This window comes from Schistocerca serialis, chromosome 6 (genome assembly GCF_023864345.2).
Source record: "Schistocerca serialis cubense isolate TAMUIC-IGC-003099 chromosome 6, iqSchSeri2.2, whole genome shotgun sequence".
In the NCBI taxonomy this organism is placed as follows: domain Eukaryota; kingdom Metazoa; phylum Arthropoda; class Insecta; order Orthoptera; family Acrididae; genus Schistocerca; species Schistocerca serialis.
The window spans coordinates 100,683,982-100,706,502 of NC_064643.1; the positions used below are offsets into that span (position 1 = coordinate 100,683,982).

The window sequence follows — 22,521 nt, forward strand, 5'->3', positions numbered from 1 at the left end:
GTGAGATGTAGCAGCTACAAACCTAGTTTTAATTCTGCAGTTATTACTGTTAGGCAAAGTGCTGTCAGTCTTACTGTATATGTTGGCACTGTTATTTTTGACTAATCTTTACCTTGATTGTTATGACGTTACTTTTTTACATTACTGTACCTTGAAATATATTCTTGAAGACTGATTAAATCAATTTATAGAAATTTTCTGTTCCTGCTTGTGCTTTTGGACCTGGAATGATTGTATGAACAATCGAAACTAGTTATCAAATTTAATGTTGTATATGTTTTGCAATTGGGACATTTGAAAATTTTTGTATAAGTTTTTAAAAATATTTAGTTTTGAAGTGTACCATGAATGTTAGAAATTAAGTATGTGTTATTAGTGCAGTTGAGGCTTATATCACTCCTATTTAGAGCCCATGTTTCGGGAGAATGACTCATGCGTGCACAGTGACAGATGGTCTGAAGCAGGCTCAGTCGAGTACATAGTTCAAATTTTCATCTGCTAGAGGACAGTAGTGGACAGGACTAAACAGAAAGAACTCTAATATAGTTAAGAATTTTGACCACCAGAGTCCAGTAGTGCACAGAGGCACTCAAGAAACAGGCCAAGAGAATGTTTTTGCGAATTGTTCTGTTTATTTCTTGGAGGCTGTTTTGTTTATTTATGTTTATACAGTTTTGTATATGCTATTAGCAGTGTGAATGATGCGTGAATGTGGTCTAAAGTAAATATGTAAATCATTGGTCTACTGATGAACACTGTACAAACTAGTGTGAGAAAGTTTTAAGACAGTGTGAATGCAGAAGACGGGGAATTATGTATCATAGTATGTTAAGTAAGTTAATGGTAAAAGGAAAGCTAATTCGAATACAAATGAAAATAGTTAATAATGTAAAGTGTAAATAAAATATCAGAATGTTAAATATTTATTTCAGGAAAAAGTACAGTTCAAAAGTGTGTTATTTGTAGATCAGTCAGTCATGAAAAATGCGAACTAATGCAGGAAATAATTTTTTTTTATTTCTATTGGCCTTAAAGAAAACTGATCAATCATAATGGAGTATTCTTCACATATCTTTTCCCTGGAACATATAGAATGTTTACAGCCTTTCAATGGTACGGTCAAGTGTAGTATGAGCTCCAAAAAGGAAGTTACAATTTGCCAGTTTTAGTTATGCTACATGTTTCAAAAGTATTTTAAAGTGAAGGCATATTTATTCCAGTGTGGCTTTTTAGAAAGTACTGATTTTTAAGTAATTTTGTGTGTGAGAAAAGACAGTAATTCCGTGTGGCATATTGAGCAGATCGGTGACTAAAAACTTGAGTGCATTAGATACCAATAAACTTAATAGTATGGTGAGCATTTTCATTTGAGAACAAAATCCATTTTTAGTATCTGTTCAGATTTTGAGAAATACGTTACCATAAATGTGCTAACATGAACGAAAGCGTTTGTGCATGACTGTGTTAAGATTAGCATGGGCTTGATAGTGAATGTGTACTTTATCAAGGTTCAGAATATACCAGCATTTCACCAGTATTTCCACCTTTCAGTCAAAATTAAGACCTTTTTCTGATTCTTGGAATAGTTACGTTGCATGCAGCCTGGTGCAAGTTGCAGTACGGTAGGTTTCTGCTCAGCTTTCCAACCAGAGACCTGCTGTAATGAGTTGACAGGTAGGTGCAAGTAAAGGATGAAAGGAACTGTGCCGCCGCACACAGTGCATCAGTGCAGGAAAACTGGTACGGCAGATGAAGGAGATCAGGCTCGCAGTTTCAGCATGCCACGGCTGCAGCATTCAACAAAAGATAAGTTAAGTTTGTTACATTTGTTGTGTGTGTGTGTGTGTGTGTGTGTGTGTGTGTGTGGGTGTGTGCGTGTGTGTGCGAGCGCGCGCGTGCGCGCACACATAAACTGAGTAACATGGAAAGTGATAAAGATTTTGTAAATAAGACAAAAGAGGAAGAACTCACATTCACTGCATGTGCTTCACAAACTAGCACACCCGAACAGAGAAAAGAAGTAGATTTTAAAGTAAAAGAGGAGGTTTTCGACAATATTTCTGTGTTATTTACGGACAGTGGAGTAGAATCTGTTTCAGGGATGTCAGTTAATGTAAATAGTGGGGATGGTGTATATCCTGAAAGTGACATTAAGCATGAGATCAGTAACAACCAATTGTGTGTTGACGGTGTTGGTAGTGTTACTGAATCAAATGTGTCAAATGTGGATACCAAATTTGGTATAGTACTGGTGGAATGAGGTAAACAGGAAACAGTGATGCAGAAAATAGAGCCTGGAGGTATGGAAGAAATGTTTGCGGCATTAATGGGTTCCATAAAAGATGGAAACAAACAACATACTAATTTGGCTGAAACAATTGGTCACAAAATTAGTAAACTTGATGAAATGCTCGAAAAGCAGACTGCTGTTTTAAAAGAAACGTAGAAAAATGATTTGAAGCCATTACAAAGTAAAGTGGATGGCAAAATTTCTCAAGCTGAGAATAACTGCCAACAATTCATTAAAACTGTAAAAAGTGAATTGCTATTGGAAACAAACAAAGGGTAGATTTGATAAAAGAAACTGTGCAGGAAGTAGAGTTCAAAATAGCAGTGGTAGAGTCTATATGTGTAAATGATCACAAATTGTTAAACAGTAAAATCAGTTCTGAATATGCCAAATGTATGAGTGAAGTAAAAAGTGTGTCTGACCAAGTGGGTGTGTCTGAAGAAAATATTCTTCAGCTAACCAACCAGGTAGAAGAGGTTGAAAATAAGTTGGATGAGCATAGCAGTAGATTATGCCAAGGTGAAATTAACAGTAGTTAGTGTAGTTTTGTAGCAGAATCATCTGAAATATCATATGTAGCTGACAGGCAGTTTTTACATTTTGATCTAACAGGAAATGTACATCCAAAAGAATTTTGGAATGACTTTGAAGGTGTTCTACCTAGCTTGTGGTCAGACAGACAAAAAATAGGGTTTATTGTGTCTAAAGTCTTGGGAGAGGCTATGTGGTAATGTCTGAAATAAATGGGAAAGATGTGGTTGTACCATTTTTTTGAAAAAAATAATATGACCAAAGAAGAAGTAGCCAGTATACCAATTAGGTATTGTAGAAGGGTGGAAGATTTGGAGAACTAAGTGAGTATGGGGATGATGTGGGGATGGACCCTGAGAAAATGAAGGTGGTACAAGAAAAAATAGAACAAAACGCAAAAGAGGTGCCACAGTTAGATATGAGCTAAGCTTGGAGGCCTCAGAGGGCATTGCAACCCATGCAATGCTCGATGTTTGACGAACACCAGGTGCTCGAGTTACTGACAATGCTATTTCAGTTTCTTTTCGTATTGTCAATCTTCCCTTCTATCATTCTGAGCTGAATCTATCATCTTTAATTTTCTTCTCTATTAGTATTTGACAGCCTCGGAGGGCGTAATGGTTTCTTATGACAAAATAAGTTTTATGGTGAGAAAAATGGGGGTCAAATTGTAATGGGGTGAAGTGACAACGTAAGTATATCGATGTAAGAAAATAATTAAGGTACAAAGGTGATGACGTAAAGGGAAAGTAGAAAAAGGGTGTGTCATTCTGCTGAAAGTTGAGAGGAAGGATTGACTTATTCCCTGGTACGTGGAAGTGTACAGTGTATTGATGTACCAGTTAAAATAATGGCAGATAAGAAGGAATATCCTGTTGGAAAATGTCAAAATAAATTGGAGGCTAAGTGAAATGTAGGGAATGGATATGACAAGTACAGACAATAAAGGAGATTTTGATGATGAGTACTAAAGTATAATGTTCAGAAAAAGGCATTTTGTAATGATGTAATGGGATATACAGTGGCCACCTAATTAAAGGAAGTTTAACAAATATAACAAAAAATATACCTGGATAAAACTGAAGAACATTTATTCTGAAAGGAATGTGAATGAATGTGAAGATTATATATATATATACAAAAAAACTGATTTCTGTTCAATAGTGGTAAAAAAAAGAAGAAGAAGTGATGCAAAGAGACAATGCATAAGAGTGGTAACTATGTATCATAAAAGTCTGTAAATAATTGTTTTGCGTGAAATTGTTTTTCACAATTAAATGTTCTCAAGTTGAGCTAAAGTAAAGAAAAAGTTTAAGTTTTGCTTTCAATAGCAACTAGTTTCTTGAAAAAATCATTAAGTCTTCTAAACGAAATGAAATTCTTATATTCTAATAAATAAATTATTGTTCCCCAAAAATTTCTAGTAGATTTGATCATGCTGATTGAAGTAAAATAAGGAAGCAACACACTGTTAATTTACTTTCATTTGAAGTCAAGTTAAACGAAATATAAAATTTGTAAATAATTTCTAGTAATAATAATTGATTGTGTATTAGGATGTATGTAAAGAAAGTAGCCTTAGACAGAAGTATGGTTTCAGGGACAACATTGCATGTAAACCCTGGAAGGACAGATATGTGGAGAATGGGGGAATGTTATGGACACTACAATGCAATGGTGCAATAATCAAAAACCAGTGAAATGTATGTGATGAAAAGATTATAGTGATGTGCTGGTGCTAAGGTAGAATAAAATATCATTATTAAATGGAAGAACACAAATCACAGTGCCATAAATAAAAAACGTGAATAAGTAGTTAACTTCAAAAGACTTTCATGAAGCATGAATTTACACATGTTGAAAAAAGTTATTAAAATGTTGAAAACATGTAGTGAAAATTTGCATCAATTTTGTCAAGTAAGAAATGATTTTTCATAAAGAAATTAAAAGATTAGGCTAGGTTAGTTGTAGACTGCCAAGTTTGGAGTAAGAAATTTATAATTTCAGTTTATAAGAATGAGAATTTTATGAAAGATTAAAAATTTGAAGCAAGGATTGGTAATTTGTATAATTCTAAATTTTTTGGAAAAAAACTTCATAATTATAGGGCCCAGACTGCCATATGTCACTCCTGTCTAGAGCCTATGTATTCGGAGAATGACTCATGTGTGCACAGTGACAGATGGTCTGAAGGGGATTCAGTCGAGTACCTTAGAGTAATGATGACTAAAAATGTGAGTGTGGATCTGGGTTATATTGCCTTATTCCCCAAACCACCTTCTACATTTTTACGAGAAGACTTACCTGGAATTTGCAACCACTCTTCTTTATTGAATAGCCAGCTGCTGAAAACCCTCTTGACTTCTTCTCCGTCGAATAACACTAGGTACGGAATTTTTAGAGTCTTTCTACTTATGAAATAAGTAGACATCCAAGCTTTACTTTTCATCAACTAACGATGTATTTGACCTCCATACACAATAAAAATCTCACTTTCCACATGAATATGTAACTTCCGGCAAGTCTCTCAAACAGTCGAATGTTAGAAACAAATAGAGTTACAGTGAAAAGAAAGTTGGCTTGGATACCATGACCTTTCTTAACATGAATCATAAAATGAGTCTTGCACTAACGAGGTTACGTCAATAGTCCACAAGAATACTTTTTCAACTGTTCTTCTTTTAATAACAATAGTCAATGACACAATAAGCACAGAGCTGCATATAAACTCCATGGTTCTTCCTTAGGGTTGGGTTGGGTTGTTTGGGGAAGGAGACCAGACAGCGAGGTCATCGGTCTCAGCGGATTAGGGAAGGACGGGGAAGGAAGTGAGCCGTGCCCTTTGAAAGGAACCAGCCCGGCATTTGCCTGGAGCGATTTAGGGAAATCACGGAAAACCTAAATCAGGATGGCCGGACGCGGGATTGAACCGTCGTCCTCCCAAATGCGAGTCCAGTGTCTAACCACTGCACCACCTCACTCGGTCGGTTCTTCCTTACACACTCACTAAAACATCTATGGATTGCCCGACAGCTACTAGTCGGTGCCGTCCGACCACCACATCCACTTTCTTCCCGCGACTGATTTTAAACCTGCACGCACAAACATGTGACGCGCAATAGGTAGGATTCTACCATCCCACACTCATATCCAGAATATTGTGTGTTCGAGACAGTAGAAGGCCGAGTGGTTCTAGAATTTACACAGAAATTCACGATTCACTACATATCCCCCCCTCAGATCGAAAATGGGATATTTTATACATAATCATTATGCAAATAATATCACTCACAATGACATTTCATATCTTAACAGTATACATTTCTTACATATGTTTATATACATATCTTTCCTTTCCATAACAGTTCTCTGTTCTCTCTTGAACAATCTTTCGCTTACTGTTTCTCTACTCTTTTCTAACTGTATATTGTTACTAAGACATGAGCATTTGCTCATGGTTTGAGTCAGCTTTCCTAATATTTAGGAATTGTGAGAACTCTTTTTTTTTTCTTTTCTTTATTTCCTCTTTTTTTTCCTCAATCGTAAACTTCAGGTGTTTATGACACATGAGTAAACTATTTTCTATTCTTATCTTTTGTACCACCTTCTTCTTAGCATGTACTATTTTCATTATTTGTAGTTTGGAGGAACTCTGGAAGAAATGAAGGTGTTCTTTTGACTCTCATTTCGTTCCACGAAACATAATAATGCTAGTTGTTCATAGAATTCACCCTCCCCACAATAATCCCAATAAAATTTGTGACTTTTGTCACGATACTGTTCCCTTCTCCTAGGATCAGCGCCTATTCATTGCTTGTGGGTTGACCTTATGGGAGCACTTCCTCTTTCCATATTGGTAGGTAAGTCCCTTACAAAACATCAGTATTTTTTAGGCCACAGATCGTAGGTACGCCTGCCCTTTATACTTCACCCCCCTTTTCCTTTCTGAGTAGGCCTCACAGTTCATTACCCTAGTATATAAGCCGGCCGAAGTGGCCGAGTGGTTAAGGGCGCTACAGTCTGGAACTGCACGACCGCTACGGTCGCAGGTTCGAATCCTGCCTCGGGCATGGATGTGTGTGATGTCCTTAGGTTAGTTAGGTTTAAGTAGTTCTAAGTTCTAGGGGACTTATGACCACAGCAGTTGAGTCCCATAGTGCTCAGAGGCATTTGAACCTAGTATATATTTCTATGTATACCATAATTATCTTCTGGTAAAGACATAAATCTATTTTAAACTTCACATTCATTTGTTAATACATCATTTACTCCCTAGAGTCCTCCTCTACTTATCAACTTCTATATTTTCAATAGATACTATATCTACATATACTATTTACTTCCCATTATCCCTCAATTCATCAGTGTACTTATTACGTTGACATTACTTTCGTTTTCTTTCTTTGCTCATGCCTCTCTCTCTTATTTATCCATTACTCATTACTACTTTATAGTTCTTCATTATGTATGTGCACCTATTCTTACGTATATTCAAAGTAGAACTGTCATAGCTTCCTATACATGTGCACATACACTCCTGGAAATGGAAAAAAGAACACATTGACACCGGTGTGTCAGACCCACCATACTTGCTCCGGACACTGCGAGAGGGCTGTACAAGCAATGATCACACGCACGGCACAGCAGACACACCAGGAACCGCGGTGTTGGCCGTCGAATGGCGCTAGCTGCGCAGCATTTGTGCACCGCCGCCGTCAGTGTCAGCCAGTTTGCCGTGGCATACGGAGCTCCATCGCAGTCTTTAACACTGGTAGCATGCCGCGACAGCGTGGACGTGAACCGTATGTGCAGTTGACGGACTTTGAGCGAGGGCGTATAGTGGGCATGCGGGAGGCCGGGTGGACGTACCGCCGAATTGCTCAACACGTGGGGCGTGAGGTCTCCACAGTACATTGATGTTGTCGCCAGTGGTCGGCGGAAGGTGCACGTGCCCGTCGACCTGGGACCGGACCGCAGCGACGCACGGATGCACGCCAAGACCGTAGGATCCTACGCAGTGCCGTAGGGGACCGCACCGCCACTTCCCAGCAAATTAGGGACACTGTTGCTCCTGGGGTAGCGGCGAGGACCATTCGCAACCGTCTCCATGAAGCTGGGCTACGGTCCCGCACACCGTTAGGCCGTCTTCCGCTCACACCCCAACATCGTGCAGCCCGCCTCCAGTGGTGTCGCAACAGGCGTGAATGGAGGGACGAATGGAGACGTGTCGTCTTCAGCGATGAGAGTCGCTTCTGCCTTGGTGCCAATGATGGTCGTATGCGTGTTTGGCGCCGTGCAGGTGAGCGCCACAATCAGGACTGCATACGACCGAGGCACACAGGGCCAACACCCGGCATCATGGTGTGGGGAGCGATCTCCTACACTGGCCGTACACCACTGGTGATCGTCGAGGGGACACTGAATAGTGCACGGTACATCCAAACCGTCATCGAACCCATCGTTCTACCATTCCTAGACCGGCAAGGGAACTTGCTGTTCCAACAGGACAATGCACGTCAGCATGTATCCCGTGCCACCCAACGTGCTCTAGAAGGTGTAAGTCAACTACCCTGGCCAGCAAGATCTCCGGATCTGTCCCCCATGGAGCATGTTTGGGACTGGATGAAGCGTCGTCTCACGCGGTCTGCACGTCCAGCACGAACGCTGGTCCAACTGAGGCGCCAGGTGGAAATGGCATGGCAAGCCGTTCCACAGGACTACATCCAGCATCTCTACGATCGTCTCCATGGGAGAATAGCAGCCTGCATTGCTGCGAAAGTTGGATATACACTGTATTAGTGCCGACATTGTGCATGCTCTGTTGCCTGTGTCCATGTGCCTGTGGTTCTGTCAGTGTGATCATGTGATGTATCTGACCCCAGGAATGTGTCAATAAAGTTTCCCCTTCCTGGGACAATGAATTCACGGTGTTCTTATTTCAATTTCCAGGAGTGTATTTCCATATGTATACACATTTTCCCTACAACACCTGGCAGTTCTCACATCGTGACAGGCTTCCTCTTATGTGATTTAATGTTTGTGTACAAGTGTATAATTGTGTATATGTGGATGTGTGTTCGTGTAGTCTGATTCCTCGGCCTTGTTATCTAAAGATAAGATTTAGGTTTTTAGTAGCCACAGAAATAAGGAAGTTTGTGAATATGGAAAGAGGGAAAAGATAGACAGGTCCTCAAATGAGAAGTAAGAAACGAAAAAACAGATATGGATGCTAGGATTGAAGAAGAGAAAGAAGATAGCCCCAAAGACATGAAACGCTTCCCATCCCCCATCCCTTGGATCCCTACCCCTCAGGTACTTGAGTGAGACACCGGAGGTGGTTTGGTGTTAAATTGTCTCCTACAGAACAGACTTATCCCACCTTCACCCTTTGAGGACCCCACAGTAAATCCTAGCAACTCTATGGAAACGGCAAATGATGAAGAATCGGGCACACTTGTTTGTGAGGGTTGTTTGAAAGGTGTGATGTGTGTTTAGTGTTAGTAATGATTTACCTGTTCTTGTAAATCATGCTTTTATCTACAATACCCACCCCTTTCAAAATTTATACAAACCCTCCCATCTATATCACATCTCATAAAAGGCATAAAATACTCTATACAAAACAGAAAATCTATACACTACAGAATAACAGTTGCTCAGCCAGTCACATCTTATTATATTTTCCACAAATATACTACTCTTTTTAGTTTATTTAGTCTAGATACTACTTATTTTCTGTGATTCTCTTAAGTTGTTCTCTATTTAACAGTCATATCCAGTTTTCTAAGCAATAGGATTACAGAATAGTTCTAGATTTTAAAGGAATTCAGTGCAGGAAACTAATTTGAAGAAACATCGAAAGCAACTCGGGATACGATGGTCATTACTCCGTCCGTTAACTTAGAATGTTAATGTCCCAGGGGGATATACAATTTTACATCCTTTACATTGTATCTCCCCTTCTTCTTCTTCTTCTTCTTCTTTGCTTGTGTTAAATGCCAATCGAAATATTTCCTTATAGTACCCCAAGTACTATTATAATATTTTGGGTCCCATAGATATGATATTAACTTTTCTTGAACACTGGCAGACTAGTACTTCTCTTTAAATTATTCATTCCCTGTCTTACATCATTATATTTAATACTGTAAATGTTTTCAAAAGATCCGAACTTTTCAATAAGCTCTGATTCTACATTAGTACATTTGTTCTCAATTCTAACATTTCGATAAATCTTGAAAAGTGTCATTCTGCTTCTGACTAAGGTTAGTAAACATATGATTTATATGAGTGGTCAAAGAATTTGCCAACTCGTTCTTTAAATCTACTTTTAAATTCTCTACTTTATTACATATGGCGTCGAATTCAGTCTTCAGAGCACCCATGCCTTCGCATATGTTATTAAATTCCTTGCTTTGAGAGTCGACTTTGGCATTTAACAAACCTAAATTTGTCGTTTGAGTATTTAATTGAGAATTTAATAAGCTTAACTTAAGACTCTGCGCTTTGATTAAATTTATCAACTCAGCCCAGTCAGGCACTTCTTTGCTAATCTTCAGTTAACTAACCAGGTAGAAGAGGTTGAAAATAAATTGGATGAGCAAAGCAGAAGATTATGCCAAGGTGAAATTAACCTCAGACATGGAACTAACAGTAGTTAGTATAGTTTTGTAGCAGAATCATCTGAAATATCGTATGTCACTAACAGGCAGTTTTTACGTTTTGATCCAACAGGAAATGTACATCCAAAAGAATTTTGGAATGACTTTGAAGGTGTTCTACTCGAGTTTCCCCAACCTGTTGTATATTTTCCATACCTTTATATGCCATAGCTCTTGTAAGCATTTAAAACTAACTTTAAATATGATAATTACACAATAACAGTTCACTCAACCATATCTTGTACCACTTTGTACTAAAGTAATCACATTTTGTTTCACCCTCACCCGGCATAGATTTTTCATCGCATAGGTGAGCGGATGTGGAGGCAGATCAGCACTGGTGAGCAGCAGCCGGTGCCAGCAGCGTCGGATATAAGTTGGTTTTTGCGTCTGCATCCCCGCAATGCATGTGAGAGCTGTAGATACCCTGCACTGGATCTTCTCAGCTGAAGCGTTCTATGCGTACTTCTTCTTAGACAAATACATCGAAATCTTCTTTACTATTATTATCGTTGTGAATTTTTCATTTCTTCAATGTTTTTCCATTTAAATTTCGCTCCATAGGATACTTGAACACATTCCAATGTCTCGGAGTAATCCCCTTGTCTTATTATGTTTGGTTGCCTTGGCAACACATAACAGCTTCTTCTCTCATTTTTGACTTAAAATTTCTATTTTCTCAGTCCTTTCACACAGGTCACCACGTTCTAACATTCTGACAACTTAAAGTGTGAGTGTGGATCTGGGTTATATTAGCTTATTCCCTAAACCACCTTCCACTTCTTTATGAGATGACTTACTTGGAATTTGCAGCCACTCTTGTTTACTGAATAGCCAGCAGCTGAAAACCCTCTTGACTTCTTCTCCATCGAATAACGCTAGGTACAGGAATTTTTAGAGTCTTTCTACTTATGAAATAAGTAGACATACAAGCTTTACTTTTCATCAACTAACAACATATTTTACCTCCATATACAAAAAAAAACTCACTTTCCACATGAATATGTAACTTCCTGCAAGTCTCTCGTGCAGTCGGACGTTAGAAACAAGTAGAGTTTCAGTTAAAAGAAAGTTGGCTTGGATACCATGACCTTTCTTAACATGAATCATAAAATGAGTCTTGCCTCTAACAAGGTTGGGTCGAGAGTCCACAAGAATACTTTTTCAACTGTTCTTGTTTTAATAACAATAGTCAATGCCACAATAAGCACAGAGCTGCATATAAACTCCATGGTTCTGCCTTACACACTCACTAAAACATCTATGGATTGCCCGACAGCTACTTGTCGGTGCCGTCCGACCACCATGTCTACTTTCTTCCCGCGACTGATTTTAAACCCACACACACAAACGTGACATGCGGTAGGTAGGATTCTACCATCCCACACTCATGTCTAGAATATCGTGTATTCGAGACGGTAGAAGGCTGAGTGGTTCTAGAATTTACACAGAAATTCTCAAATCACTGTAGTACGTAGTTCTAATTTTCATCTGCTAGAGGATGGTAGCAGACAGGACTAAACAGAAAGAACTATAATGTAGTTAAGAATTTTGACCACCAGAGTCCAGCAGTGCACAGAGGCATTCAAGAAACAGCTCAAGAGAAAGGTTTGTGAATTGTTCTGTTTATTTCTTGAAGGCATTTATGTTTTTTATGTTGATACAATTTTGTATATGCTATTACTAGTGTGAATGATGTGTGAATGAGGTCTAAAGTAAATACATAGATCATTGTTCTACTGATGAACACTGTACGAACTAGTGTGAGAAAGTTTTAAGACAGTGTGAATGGAGATGATGGGGAATTTTGTATCATAATATGTTAAGTAAGCTTATGGTAAAAGAAAAGCTAATTAGAATACAAATGAAAATAGTTAATAATGTAAAGTATGAACACAATATCAGAATGTTAAATATTTATTTTGGGAAAAAGTACAGTTCAAAAGTGTGTTATTTGTTGATTGATTAGTCATTAAAAGTGCAGACTAATGTAGGAGAATATGTTTTTCTATTGGCCTTAAAGAAAGCTGACCAATCAGAATGGAGTATTCTTCATACGTCTTTTCTCTTGGAGATATAGAATGCTTACAGCAGTCTAGAAGTCAGAGCACAGTCTTTCAATGATACAGTCATGTGTAGTATGAACTCCAAAGGAAGTTATAATTTGCCGGTTTTAGTTGTGCTACATGTTTCTGAAATGTTTTAAAATGAAAGCATATTTATTCCACATGACATATTGAGCAGATCTGTGACTAAAACCTTGAGTGCATTAGACACCAATAAACTCAACAGTATGGCGAACATTTTCATTTAAGAACAATCCATGGTAAGTAGCTGTTCAGATTTCGACAAATACATTAGCATAAACTTGCTAACGTGAATGAAATGGTTTGTGCATGACTGTGTTAAGATTAGCATGGGCTTGGCAGTGAACATGTACATTATCAAGGTTCAGAATATACCAGAGTTTTGCCAGTATTTCCACCTTTCATTCAAAATTAAGACCTTTTCCCGATTCTTGGAATAGTTATGTTGTATGCAGCCTGGTGCGAGTTGCAGTACGGTAGGTTTCTGCTCGGCTTTCCTACCGGCGATCTGCTGCAACGAGTTCACAGCTAGGTGCAGGTAAAGGACGGAAGGAACCATGACACCGCACAGTTGTTCAGTTTCATTCCCCAATGCAAGTTTCCACTAATCCTAAGATCTAGGTGCAGGTAAAGGACGGAAGGAACCATGACACCGCACAGTTGTTCAGTTTCATTCCCCAATGCAAGTTTCCACTAATCCTAAGATCTACTAAAAAGCCACTTACCACTCAGCTTCTTGTCCTTCAGATTTAGACTCTGCAGCTGATGGGATGAGATGCAAATCATAAGAAAGGTTTCTATTAATGTAATTAATGTATTTCAAAGAACTTCTGTAATTTCGAACATATTCAGCCTCCAGGTGTTTTGGATAGTTTCGTTTGTTTGAGCGACTTTGCAGCTGGACGACATTAGTTGGAGATAACATATGGAGCAAGTTCATCATTAGCTCAACTCCAAGACCTATAAACAGATAAAATAATAAATCAAACACGGGAAACTCCAAGCAGGAATAACAACACTGTAGGAAAAGACAGATTGCTATTTACCATAAAGAAGACACACCATGTTGCAGACAGGCACAATTAAAAGACAATTAAACAAACCTTTCGCGACAGCCTTCATCAGCAAAAGATAAGACATACACCATTCACACATATACACAAGGAAGCACACCTCGTGCACACACAACCACCAACGCAAGCATCTTGGGTCAGAATGCATCTATCAAGTGGAATGCAAACACCAATCTGGAGGAGGCAGGAAGGATAAGGGATAGTTGTGTACGGATGTGGAGAGAGATAAACGTTGTGGGAGGGACTAGACTGCCAACAGATGAAACACCGGGACTTTGTGCAGCAGGGAGGAGGGTGAAAAAGGAGAAAAAAGGAGAGAGTGGGGAAAAACAGGCAAATGTATTGGCATAAGGCTGCAAATAAAGAGGGTGGGAGATGAGAATGTGGAAGGCGGAGGAGATGATGGATGGGGGGAGGGTGGGTGCAAACGGTTGGGTGAAATGTGGGGGGACAATATACTACCATTAGTTGAGGTTGGGGTAATTATGGGCGCAGAGAATGTGTTGTAACGATAAGTCCCATGTGCACAGTTCAGAAAAGCTGGATGTCGAGGGAATGATCCAGGTGGCTTGGGTAGTGAAGCAGCCATTGAAATCAAGTCTGTTATGCCCAGCTGCATGTTGTGCCCCCGAAAAGGAAGTGCTGGGTGGGTGGATTGGGCAGATTTTGCACCTGAGTCTCCCACAGGGATAAGATCCTTGTGGCAAGGGGCGAGGGTTGGGAGTGGCATAGGGTAGGATGTTGCGGAGGTTGGGGGGTGACTGAATACCACTTTAGGAGGGGTGGGAAGTATCTGAGGTAGGATGTCCATCATTTCAGGGCATGATGATAGGTAGTCAAAGCCCTGGCAAAGGATGTGGTTCAGATTTTCCAGCACAGGGTGGTACTGGGTGATAAAGGGGCCCTTCCTTTGTGGCTGGTTCTTGGGGGTGGTAGGAGTATTTGTGCTGTGAGGGGAAATGGCATGGGATATCTGTTTGCAGACTACATCTGGGGGATAGTGCCTGTCTGTGAAGGCCTTGGTAAGACCCTCAGCATATTGGGCAAGGGTGTTTTAGTCTCTGCATATACGCTGTCCCTGGGTGGCCAAGCTGTATGGAGGGATTCTTTGGTGTGAAAGGGATTACAGCTGTCAAAATGCAGGTACTGGTGGTTGGTGCATTTAACGTTGACAGAGAGGTGTCAGGTCATCATCTAGGAAGGTGGCATGCTGAGCTGAGGAGGGCCACGTGAAGCGGATAGGAGATAAGGTGCTGAGGTTGTAGAGGAACGAAGTTATGGTGTTTTGGCCCTGAGTCTAGATCATGAAGATATCATCAATGAACCTGAACCAGACTAGGGGTTTGGTGTTTTGGGAAGCTAGGCAGGTCTCCTCTAGATAGCTCATAAAAAGTTTGGCATAGTAGGGTGCCATGTGGGTGCCCATGGCTGTGCCATGGATTTGTTTATATACCTTCCCGTCAAATGAGAAGTAGTTGCGGGTTAGTAATGAGGTAGTGGGTTTGAAGTCTGAAGGACACTGGGAAAGGTAGCGTTCAACAGAGGTAAGGCAATCTTGAGACACTTGGATGTGTTATGAGGATGTTCTGTGTTTAGCCAACAGTGGAAAAACTATAATACTCATTTTTAGTTATTGTAGTGGATTCCATTTTTGGTCCCAGTTGCCATGTATAATCTTATTGTGCGGGTATTGTTTACATTTTATTTACCAGCCACCACATTACAGTTTTATCTACGTTCGGGTATTTCTTTGAGGAGAGTATTAAACATATATAGTGGCCAACATACCAGCTTACTTGTGGTTTAATGTATAGACTGTATTAAGTGATACAGTTTTCTTTCTGGTGATCAGATAATAAGAGTAAACATTCATCATCAGTACATCTTTGTTAAGTTACTAGCAACTTTAGGCTCCCTTCGACCACTAAAGTCACACATATAAAAATGTGCTTATTTCTACTTCGTTGATGTTGATACGGAGGTTTATTATATTCCTTTAACATTACAGCACATCTTAAATGCACTAAATATAAAACAAAAAGTCTAGGTCAGTTTCTCACTTGGACCAAAATACACACATACGAGACGTTGTTATAAAATAAAGGGACAATTGCTGTAAAGCATTTTATTTAAAAAACAAACACATTTAGTTACTGTCACCTTCAATATACTTCACCCCCTATCCCTACAATGCTCCAGCTGAATTTTGCATTAAGGGAAACAGCGCTAGAAGTCTTCCTATGTGAGCTCCTTGATGATGCATGCCACTTTTTCTTTCACTGCTTCAACAGACTAAAATCTCGTTCCTTTTAATGCAGATTTGACTTTAGGGAATAGATAAAAGTCAAACAGTTCTAGGTCAGGTAAATAAGGTCGGTGATCTCACACTATGAAGTTGCACTTCACTAGAAAGCTCTTAACAGGCAATGCAGTACAAGCCCTAAACAAAGATGATGTGACTTACCAAATGAAAGTGCTGACAGGTTGACAGACACACAAACAAACACAAACACAACAGTACCTCCATTATGACAGCTGCCACCCATTCCACATCAAACTGTCCCTTCCCTACAGCCTAGGTCTTCGTGGCAAACGAATCTGCTCCAGTCCGGAATCCCTGAACCATTACACCAACAACCTGAAGACAGCTTTCGCATCCCGCAACTACCCTCCCAACCTGGTACAGAAGCAAATAACCAGAGCCACTTCCTCATCCCCTCAAACCCAGAACCTCCCACAGAAGAACCACAAAAGTGCCCCACTTGTGACAGGATACTTTCCGGGACTGGATCAGACTCTGAATGTGGCTCTCCAGCAGGGATATGACTTCCTCAAATCCTGCCCTGAAATGAGATCCATCCTTCATGAAATCCTCCCCACTCCCCCAAGAGTGTCTTTCCGCCATCCACCTAACCTTCGTAACCTCTTAGTTCATCCCTATGAAACCCCCAAACCACCTTCCCTACCCTCTGGCTCCTACCCTTATAACTGCCCCCGGTGTAAAACCTGTCCCATGCACCCTCCCACCACCATCTACTCCAGTCCTGTAACCCGGTAGGTGTACACAATCAAAGGCAGAGCCACGTGTCAGTCAGTTCAACGAAAATAATTAAATCCTGCTCTGACTCACAAGGACTTCAAATCTAAAATTTTCAGATATTAAAACTATGAAAAAGAACAGGCTATTGCATTCTAAACTCACAACTCATGGGCAAGTAATTACTACATTCCAGTTATTTAAGTGCCTCAAAGCTCAAAAGCCAGCCATACAGTTTCAAAGGATTAAGTGCCACCACAAGAACTTGCACAGTATTAACTCCCCCGTGAGCAATGGGCAAGTATATCTCTCTGTTCCACAGGGGCAGCAACTTAATTTCCTCATTTGTCAGTGCAACTATTAATTGCACTACATCTATATTACTTGGAATTAATGTCTAAAGCACAGACACTGCAGGGAGAGTACATCAAAATCAGGCATTTGAGATTGTTGATAAAATAACTGAATTTACAAACGAAGAGAGAAATGAGGCAGTTTGGAACTTCTTGTGGCATGTAGTGGCTGCCTGCAACGGATTCCTCATCATTATCTTGGTCCCCTTCCCTGTCCATCCACAGGTGCAGCTAAGGTTCATGTTACATTTTACTTGGTCTTACAGTCTGCAAGAATACATTTTATTTACCAGATGGCAGCGTTAAGCTGTAGCACATTTCCTGGAAGTCAAGACCCTCGGCACCTACTAGTGTTCGCCTGTCATGTGGATGAAAGGACAAAGATGGGTCTCGCACCACCAGTGTTTCCCAAATCTGTATTTATTCTTACAGGTGAGTTGTTCAGTCTCCAAAAAATGTGTCATAACTCGAATTAACCTCTAATAAGTCTTAACTTATACTACCTCTTTCATCTCATGCCACTTCAAGAAATCTTCGGGTTTGAATCTTTGTGATTATCTATGTATGCCTAGATCTGTTACCATTTGGGAAGTACAGTTTTAATCTGTCTACATTTTATTGCAGTCCATTTTTGTTGACAATGTTCCATATGGATAGTTTGAACCTCTACACTAGCAAAATGGACTATCTATCAATACATCTGATGGAGTAACCTCCAGAATCCATGTAACATAGGGCAAATAGCCATTTACCTTTGCAAAATCCCATAGTATTAACAAACCATGGAATGTGCTGAAACTCTGCTTGGGATTTGCAATAATCAATTATGAACTTTGCACCTTCAAGGTAGAGTGTGGGACAATTGCTCACATTAACATCTCCTATGAAGACCATCCTGTATAAACATAAGAACAAAATAAATTAGAGACAGTAATTTGTGTGGGTCACCTTTACCTTGTCAAGAAAAAAACACAGTTGCATTGTATACAGTTTATTGGCTTCAGTTACCAATTTTACCTCTCTGGTTGCAGGAGATGTGTAAAATTTGGCCCAAGTAGTGGCTTCTTGATCATTACAGCAGATATGCAGCCAGGAACTGTAAATTCAGCTTGCCCCAAATCAAAATCAAGACAAAGGATTTCCTTATATGAAGATAGGCTCCTATTTATAAGAAACCTTAGCAAAGTTGATTTTCCAACCCCTTTTCCACCACATATGACAGTGCAGTTGGTTTCTACAAAAAGAAAAAAAAAGTCATTAAAAACAATTACACAGAAATACTCAAAACAGCAATTACCATGTTTCAAAGCAGATCTTCAAAGAAAGAAGACCCACTAAAAAATAAACTTTGGCTCAAGACAATAAACAGTATGTTAACTGGTTATTTTTAGGCTCAGAACACTCATCACAGTAGTTATTAGTGTATATGGTATGTTAATTATAGTCCAATTAAAATTACTTGATAGTTGACATCCGTCTCTTGCCGATACAGAGTTGCCACATTGGCTGCCAGCTACTGCTCAGCTACAGGCAACATAAAAAACATCAGGTTGCTTACCAAATGATTTTTATGCATAATGTGAAGCAATGCTGGAAGTAGCCACTGCGAGGTACGTCAGAAATGTGAGATGCTCTGTTGGCAACAGATTCTAAGCGACCAATGACTGAACTGCAGCAGACGATGTGTGTAGTAGCCCTGAATTTAAACTCCTGTCCCAACCTAACAACACCTCGTGATGTGCAATGTATCCGAGAAGATGGGGGCTACAGTCTGCAGCAGAATTAAAATCACGATCACTTTGTTCACGGCGATTAAAGCTAACCTCTATGAGAAAACTCATGACAGAGAAGTTTACATTGCAGCACCAAAGGCAACCTGTAATTTCTCACTGTCATTGGTTACCTGAAATTATCCTATTGGTTACCTGCAATTATCCTCAAACTGGCTACACAAGCTGCCACTTTACCAACCGAAGAGCAGTCCTGGTTGGCACTTGACTGCAGATTATAGGTGACAAAGGCAGATTCCCAAGTGAAAAAGGAATGATAGGAAGAAAAATAATAACAAATAAGAAAGTCAATAAATGATGAAAGTTACATGGAAAAGTATTAGAAATAAAAAAATTCCAATACATTATGATGAAAGTCACATGGAAAAGTATTAGAAATAAAAAATTCTGATGCATTGGAACCTACATCCTTCAGCACAGGGAATTTATATGCTGACCACTGCACTGTGGCAGCACACTGTATTATAGCCTTATATTAATGACTCTGCTAAGCAGTCACAATGATGAATTGAGCCTTCACAAAGTCATCTTCACACAATGTCTTGCGAAGGTTATCTAATGTTTGACTTTGATGTAAAATGTATCCATTAGTTCACAAAAGTAACAAATAACAATGTTTACAAGGCTAGATGCTACACATTTATATGTGCATTATGTATGTATATTTACACTCCTGGAAATTGAAATAAGAACACCGTGAATTCATTGTCCCAGGAAGGGGAAACTTTATTGACACATTCCTGGGGTCAGATACATCACATGATCACACTGACAGAACCACAGGCACATAGACACAGGCAACAGAGCATGCACAATGTCGGCACTAGTACAGTGTATATCCACCTTTCGCAGCAATGCAGGCTGCTATTCTCCCATGGAGACGATCGTAGAGATGCTGGATGTAGTCCTGTGGAACGGCTTGCCATGCCATTTCCACCTGGCGCCTCAGTTGGACCAGCGTTCGTGCTGGACGTGCAGACCGCGTGAGACGACGCTTCATCCAGTCCCAAACATGCTCAATGGGGGACAGATCCGGAGATCTTGCTGGCCAGGGTAGTTGACTTACACCTTCTAGAGCACGTTGGGTGGCACGGGATACATGCGGACGTGCACTGTCCTGTTGGAACAGCAAGTTCCCTTGCCGGTCTACGAATGGTAGAACGATGGGTTCGATGACAGTTTGGATGTACCGTGCACTATTCAGTGTCCCCTCGACAATCACCAGTGGTGTACGGTCAGTGTAGGAGATCGCTCCCCACACCATGATGCCGGGTGTTGGCCCTGTGTGCCTCGGTCGTATGCAGTCCTGATTGTGGCGCTCACCTGCACGGCGCCAAACACGCATACGACCATCATTGGCACCAAGGCAGAAGCGACTCTCATCGCTGAAGACGACACGTCCCCATTCGTCCCTCCATTCACGCCTGTTGCGACACCACTGGAGGCGGGCTGCACGATGTTGGGGTGTGAGCGGAAGACGGCCTAACGGTGTGCGGGACCGTAGCCCAGCTTCATGGAGACGGTTGCGAATGGTCCTCGCCGCTACCCCAGGAGCAACAGTGTCCCTAATTTGCTGGGAAGTGGCGGTGCGGTCCCCTACGGCACTGCGTAGGATCCTACGGTCTTGGCGTGCATCCGTGCGTCGCTGCGGTCCGGTCCCAGGTCGACGGGCACGTGCACCTTCCGCCGACCACTGGCGACAACATCAATGTACTGTGGAGACCTCACGCCCCACGTGTTGAGCAATTCGGCGGTACGTCCACCCGGCCTCCCGCATGCCCACTATACGCCCTCGCTCAAAGTCCGTCAACTGCACATACGGTTCACGTCCACGATGTCGCGGCATGCTACCAGTGTTAAAGACTGCGATGGAGCTCCGTATGCCACGGCAAACTGGCTGACACTGACTGCGGTGGTGCACAAATGCTGCGCAGCTAGCGCCATTCGACGGCCAACACCGCGGTTCGTGGTGTGTCCGCTGTGCCGTGCGTGTGATCATTGCTTGTACAGCCCTCTCGCAGTGTCCGGAGCAAGTATGGTGGGTCTGACACACCGGTGTCAATGTGTTCTTTTTTCCATTTCCAGGAGTGTATTTCATATTCCAACTTTGCATTTATTAAAGAACATATCTCTCAGATTCACTACTCATATCTTGGATGTGGTCAAAGATTTTTATGGCTGCATATTTCACTTCTACCTGTTCTAGAGCGAGGTTAAATAGAGAGAATCATGGAGCTCACAGTTCAGCTCACAACCCACAACCATATTTAGGTACAATTACACAAACCACTGGTAATAATATAGCTTGAGAACCTTGTTCCCTATTAAATTGATCAGGCTGATCATGGTTACATCCTTTTTTCATTTTATGTCAATGATTTATCACTAAATATAACATCACACTCAGGTTTGTTTGCAGATGACATATCTGTAGACCTACTCATTGAAAGTGAGACCACAGAATAAGTTCTCCAGAGAGTCGTTGACAACCTAAATAAATTAGAACATTAGTTTAATGTAAATGGATTAAAACTTAACAGGAAGAAAGCCCACCTCAGACAGTTTAAAACCAAAGTCAAACTCATGTGACTTCCAAATTATCCATAAAAATCACTATATCAAAATACATTACCTCGCACGAGGAATGTTTTTAATGCTTTAACCACTAGGGAAGTTCAAAGTTCCTGTTCAGATAGTAGGTAATTCAGTTGTCTGCACCAAAGGTATTGGGCCAGTAAAGTTAAATGCACTAGTAAATGTTGTATGGGAACCTCGTAAACTGGACAATACATAGTGTGTTCCTGGTTTGACAAAAAAAAATCTTTTTTTCAGTGAGAGCAGTAGCCAGTAAAGGATTAGAAGTCACATTTAACAATAACAACATTCAGATATTTAGTGAGAGGCTGGTGGCAAGTGGTGTAAAAGCTGAAAATTGTAATGGATCTGGGAGATGTGTTATTTTCTACCGGATTTGTCGATACCAAATTGTAAATGTTTTCTTATATTTTTTGTCAGAACTTTTTTTTATTAATTTGCCTTATTATGTGTTAATTTACTTATATTTTTGAGAGTGAAAGCATATTGATTACTATCAGTAAATGTGTCGAAGAATAGCAAAGAGACTGATTACAAGTGGAAGCTTGTGTGTTGTGTAAAATGTCTTTGATGCTGGAGTCGTCTTTGACTATAGTCAGTTGGCAGTTAACTCTTGGTGTGTGTTGACAATAGAACAATGTGCAGGTCGCCATCATAAATAATTTTGAATTATGTTACTATTTTTTTATATAAACTTTAAGAAGAAACTACATTCGAAGAAATGGTAATTGAAGCAGCAAAAATGAGGCAAACACATTGAACCAGGTCATTTCTGCAGCCGACAAAGATGCATTGTGGAATCATACTTCCACTAGACAACTGAAGCCAAGACCAATATCGCCTTGTAAACATCTAACGGAAAAGGTACTGCCAAAAAATATGCCAAATTAAAGTAAATAAAAATAGTGAGCATATTTCAACTTTGTGTATCAGCCGGGAGACCATATTTCAAAATCAATGTTACAGAATGTTATTTTGTACGGAAAATGTGGAACAAGCAAGTTGTGTATCATCTGACTTTGCAGTGTTATGGCACAAAAGGTTGAAACACGTAAATTTTGAAAATTTGAAGAAACTGACTGATTGTGTCTTGATTCCACAAAT

The 22,521-nt window shown here is 40.3% G+C and overlaps 1 protein-coding gene across 1 annotated transcript in view; it reads right to left on the reverse strand.

The window, feature by feature from the left end:
- Nucleotides 1-22,521, reverse strand: part of LOC126484407 (polynucleotide 5'-hydroxyl-kinase NOL9) — a 72,056-nt gene that overhangs the window by 28,189 nt on the left and 21,346 nt on the right. Inside the window, exons 3-5 of the mRNA XM_050107908.1 lie at nucleotides 18,050-18,266; nucleotides 17,785-17,927; nucleotides 13,295-13,529 (exon numbers count right to left, since the gene is read on the reverse strand). Coding sequence (XP_049963865.1) covers nucleotides 13,295-13,529; nucleotides 17,785-17,927; nucleotides 18,050-18,266 — 595 coding nt within the window. The remainder of the gene's footprint in view (nucleotides 1-13,294; nucleotides 13,530-17,784; nucleotides 17,928-18,049; nucleotides 18,267-22,521) is intronic.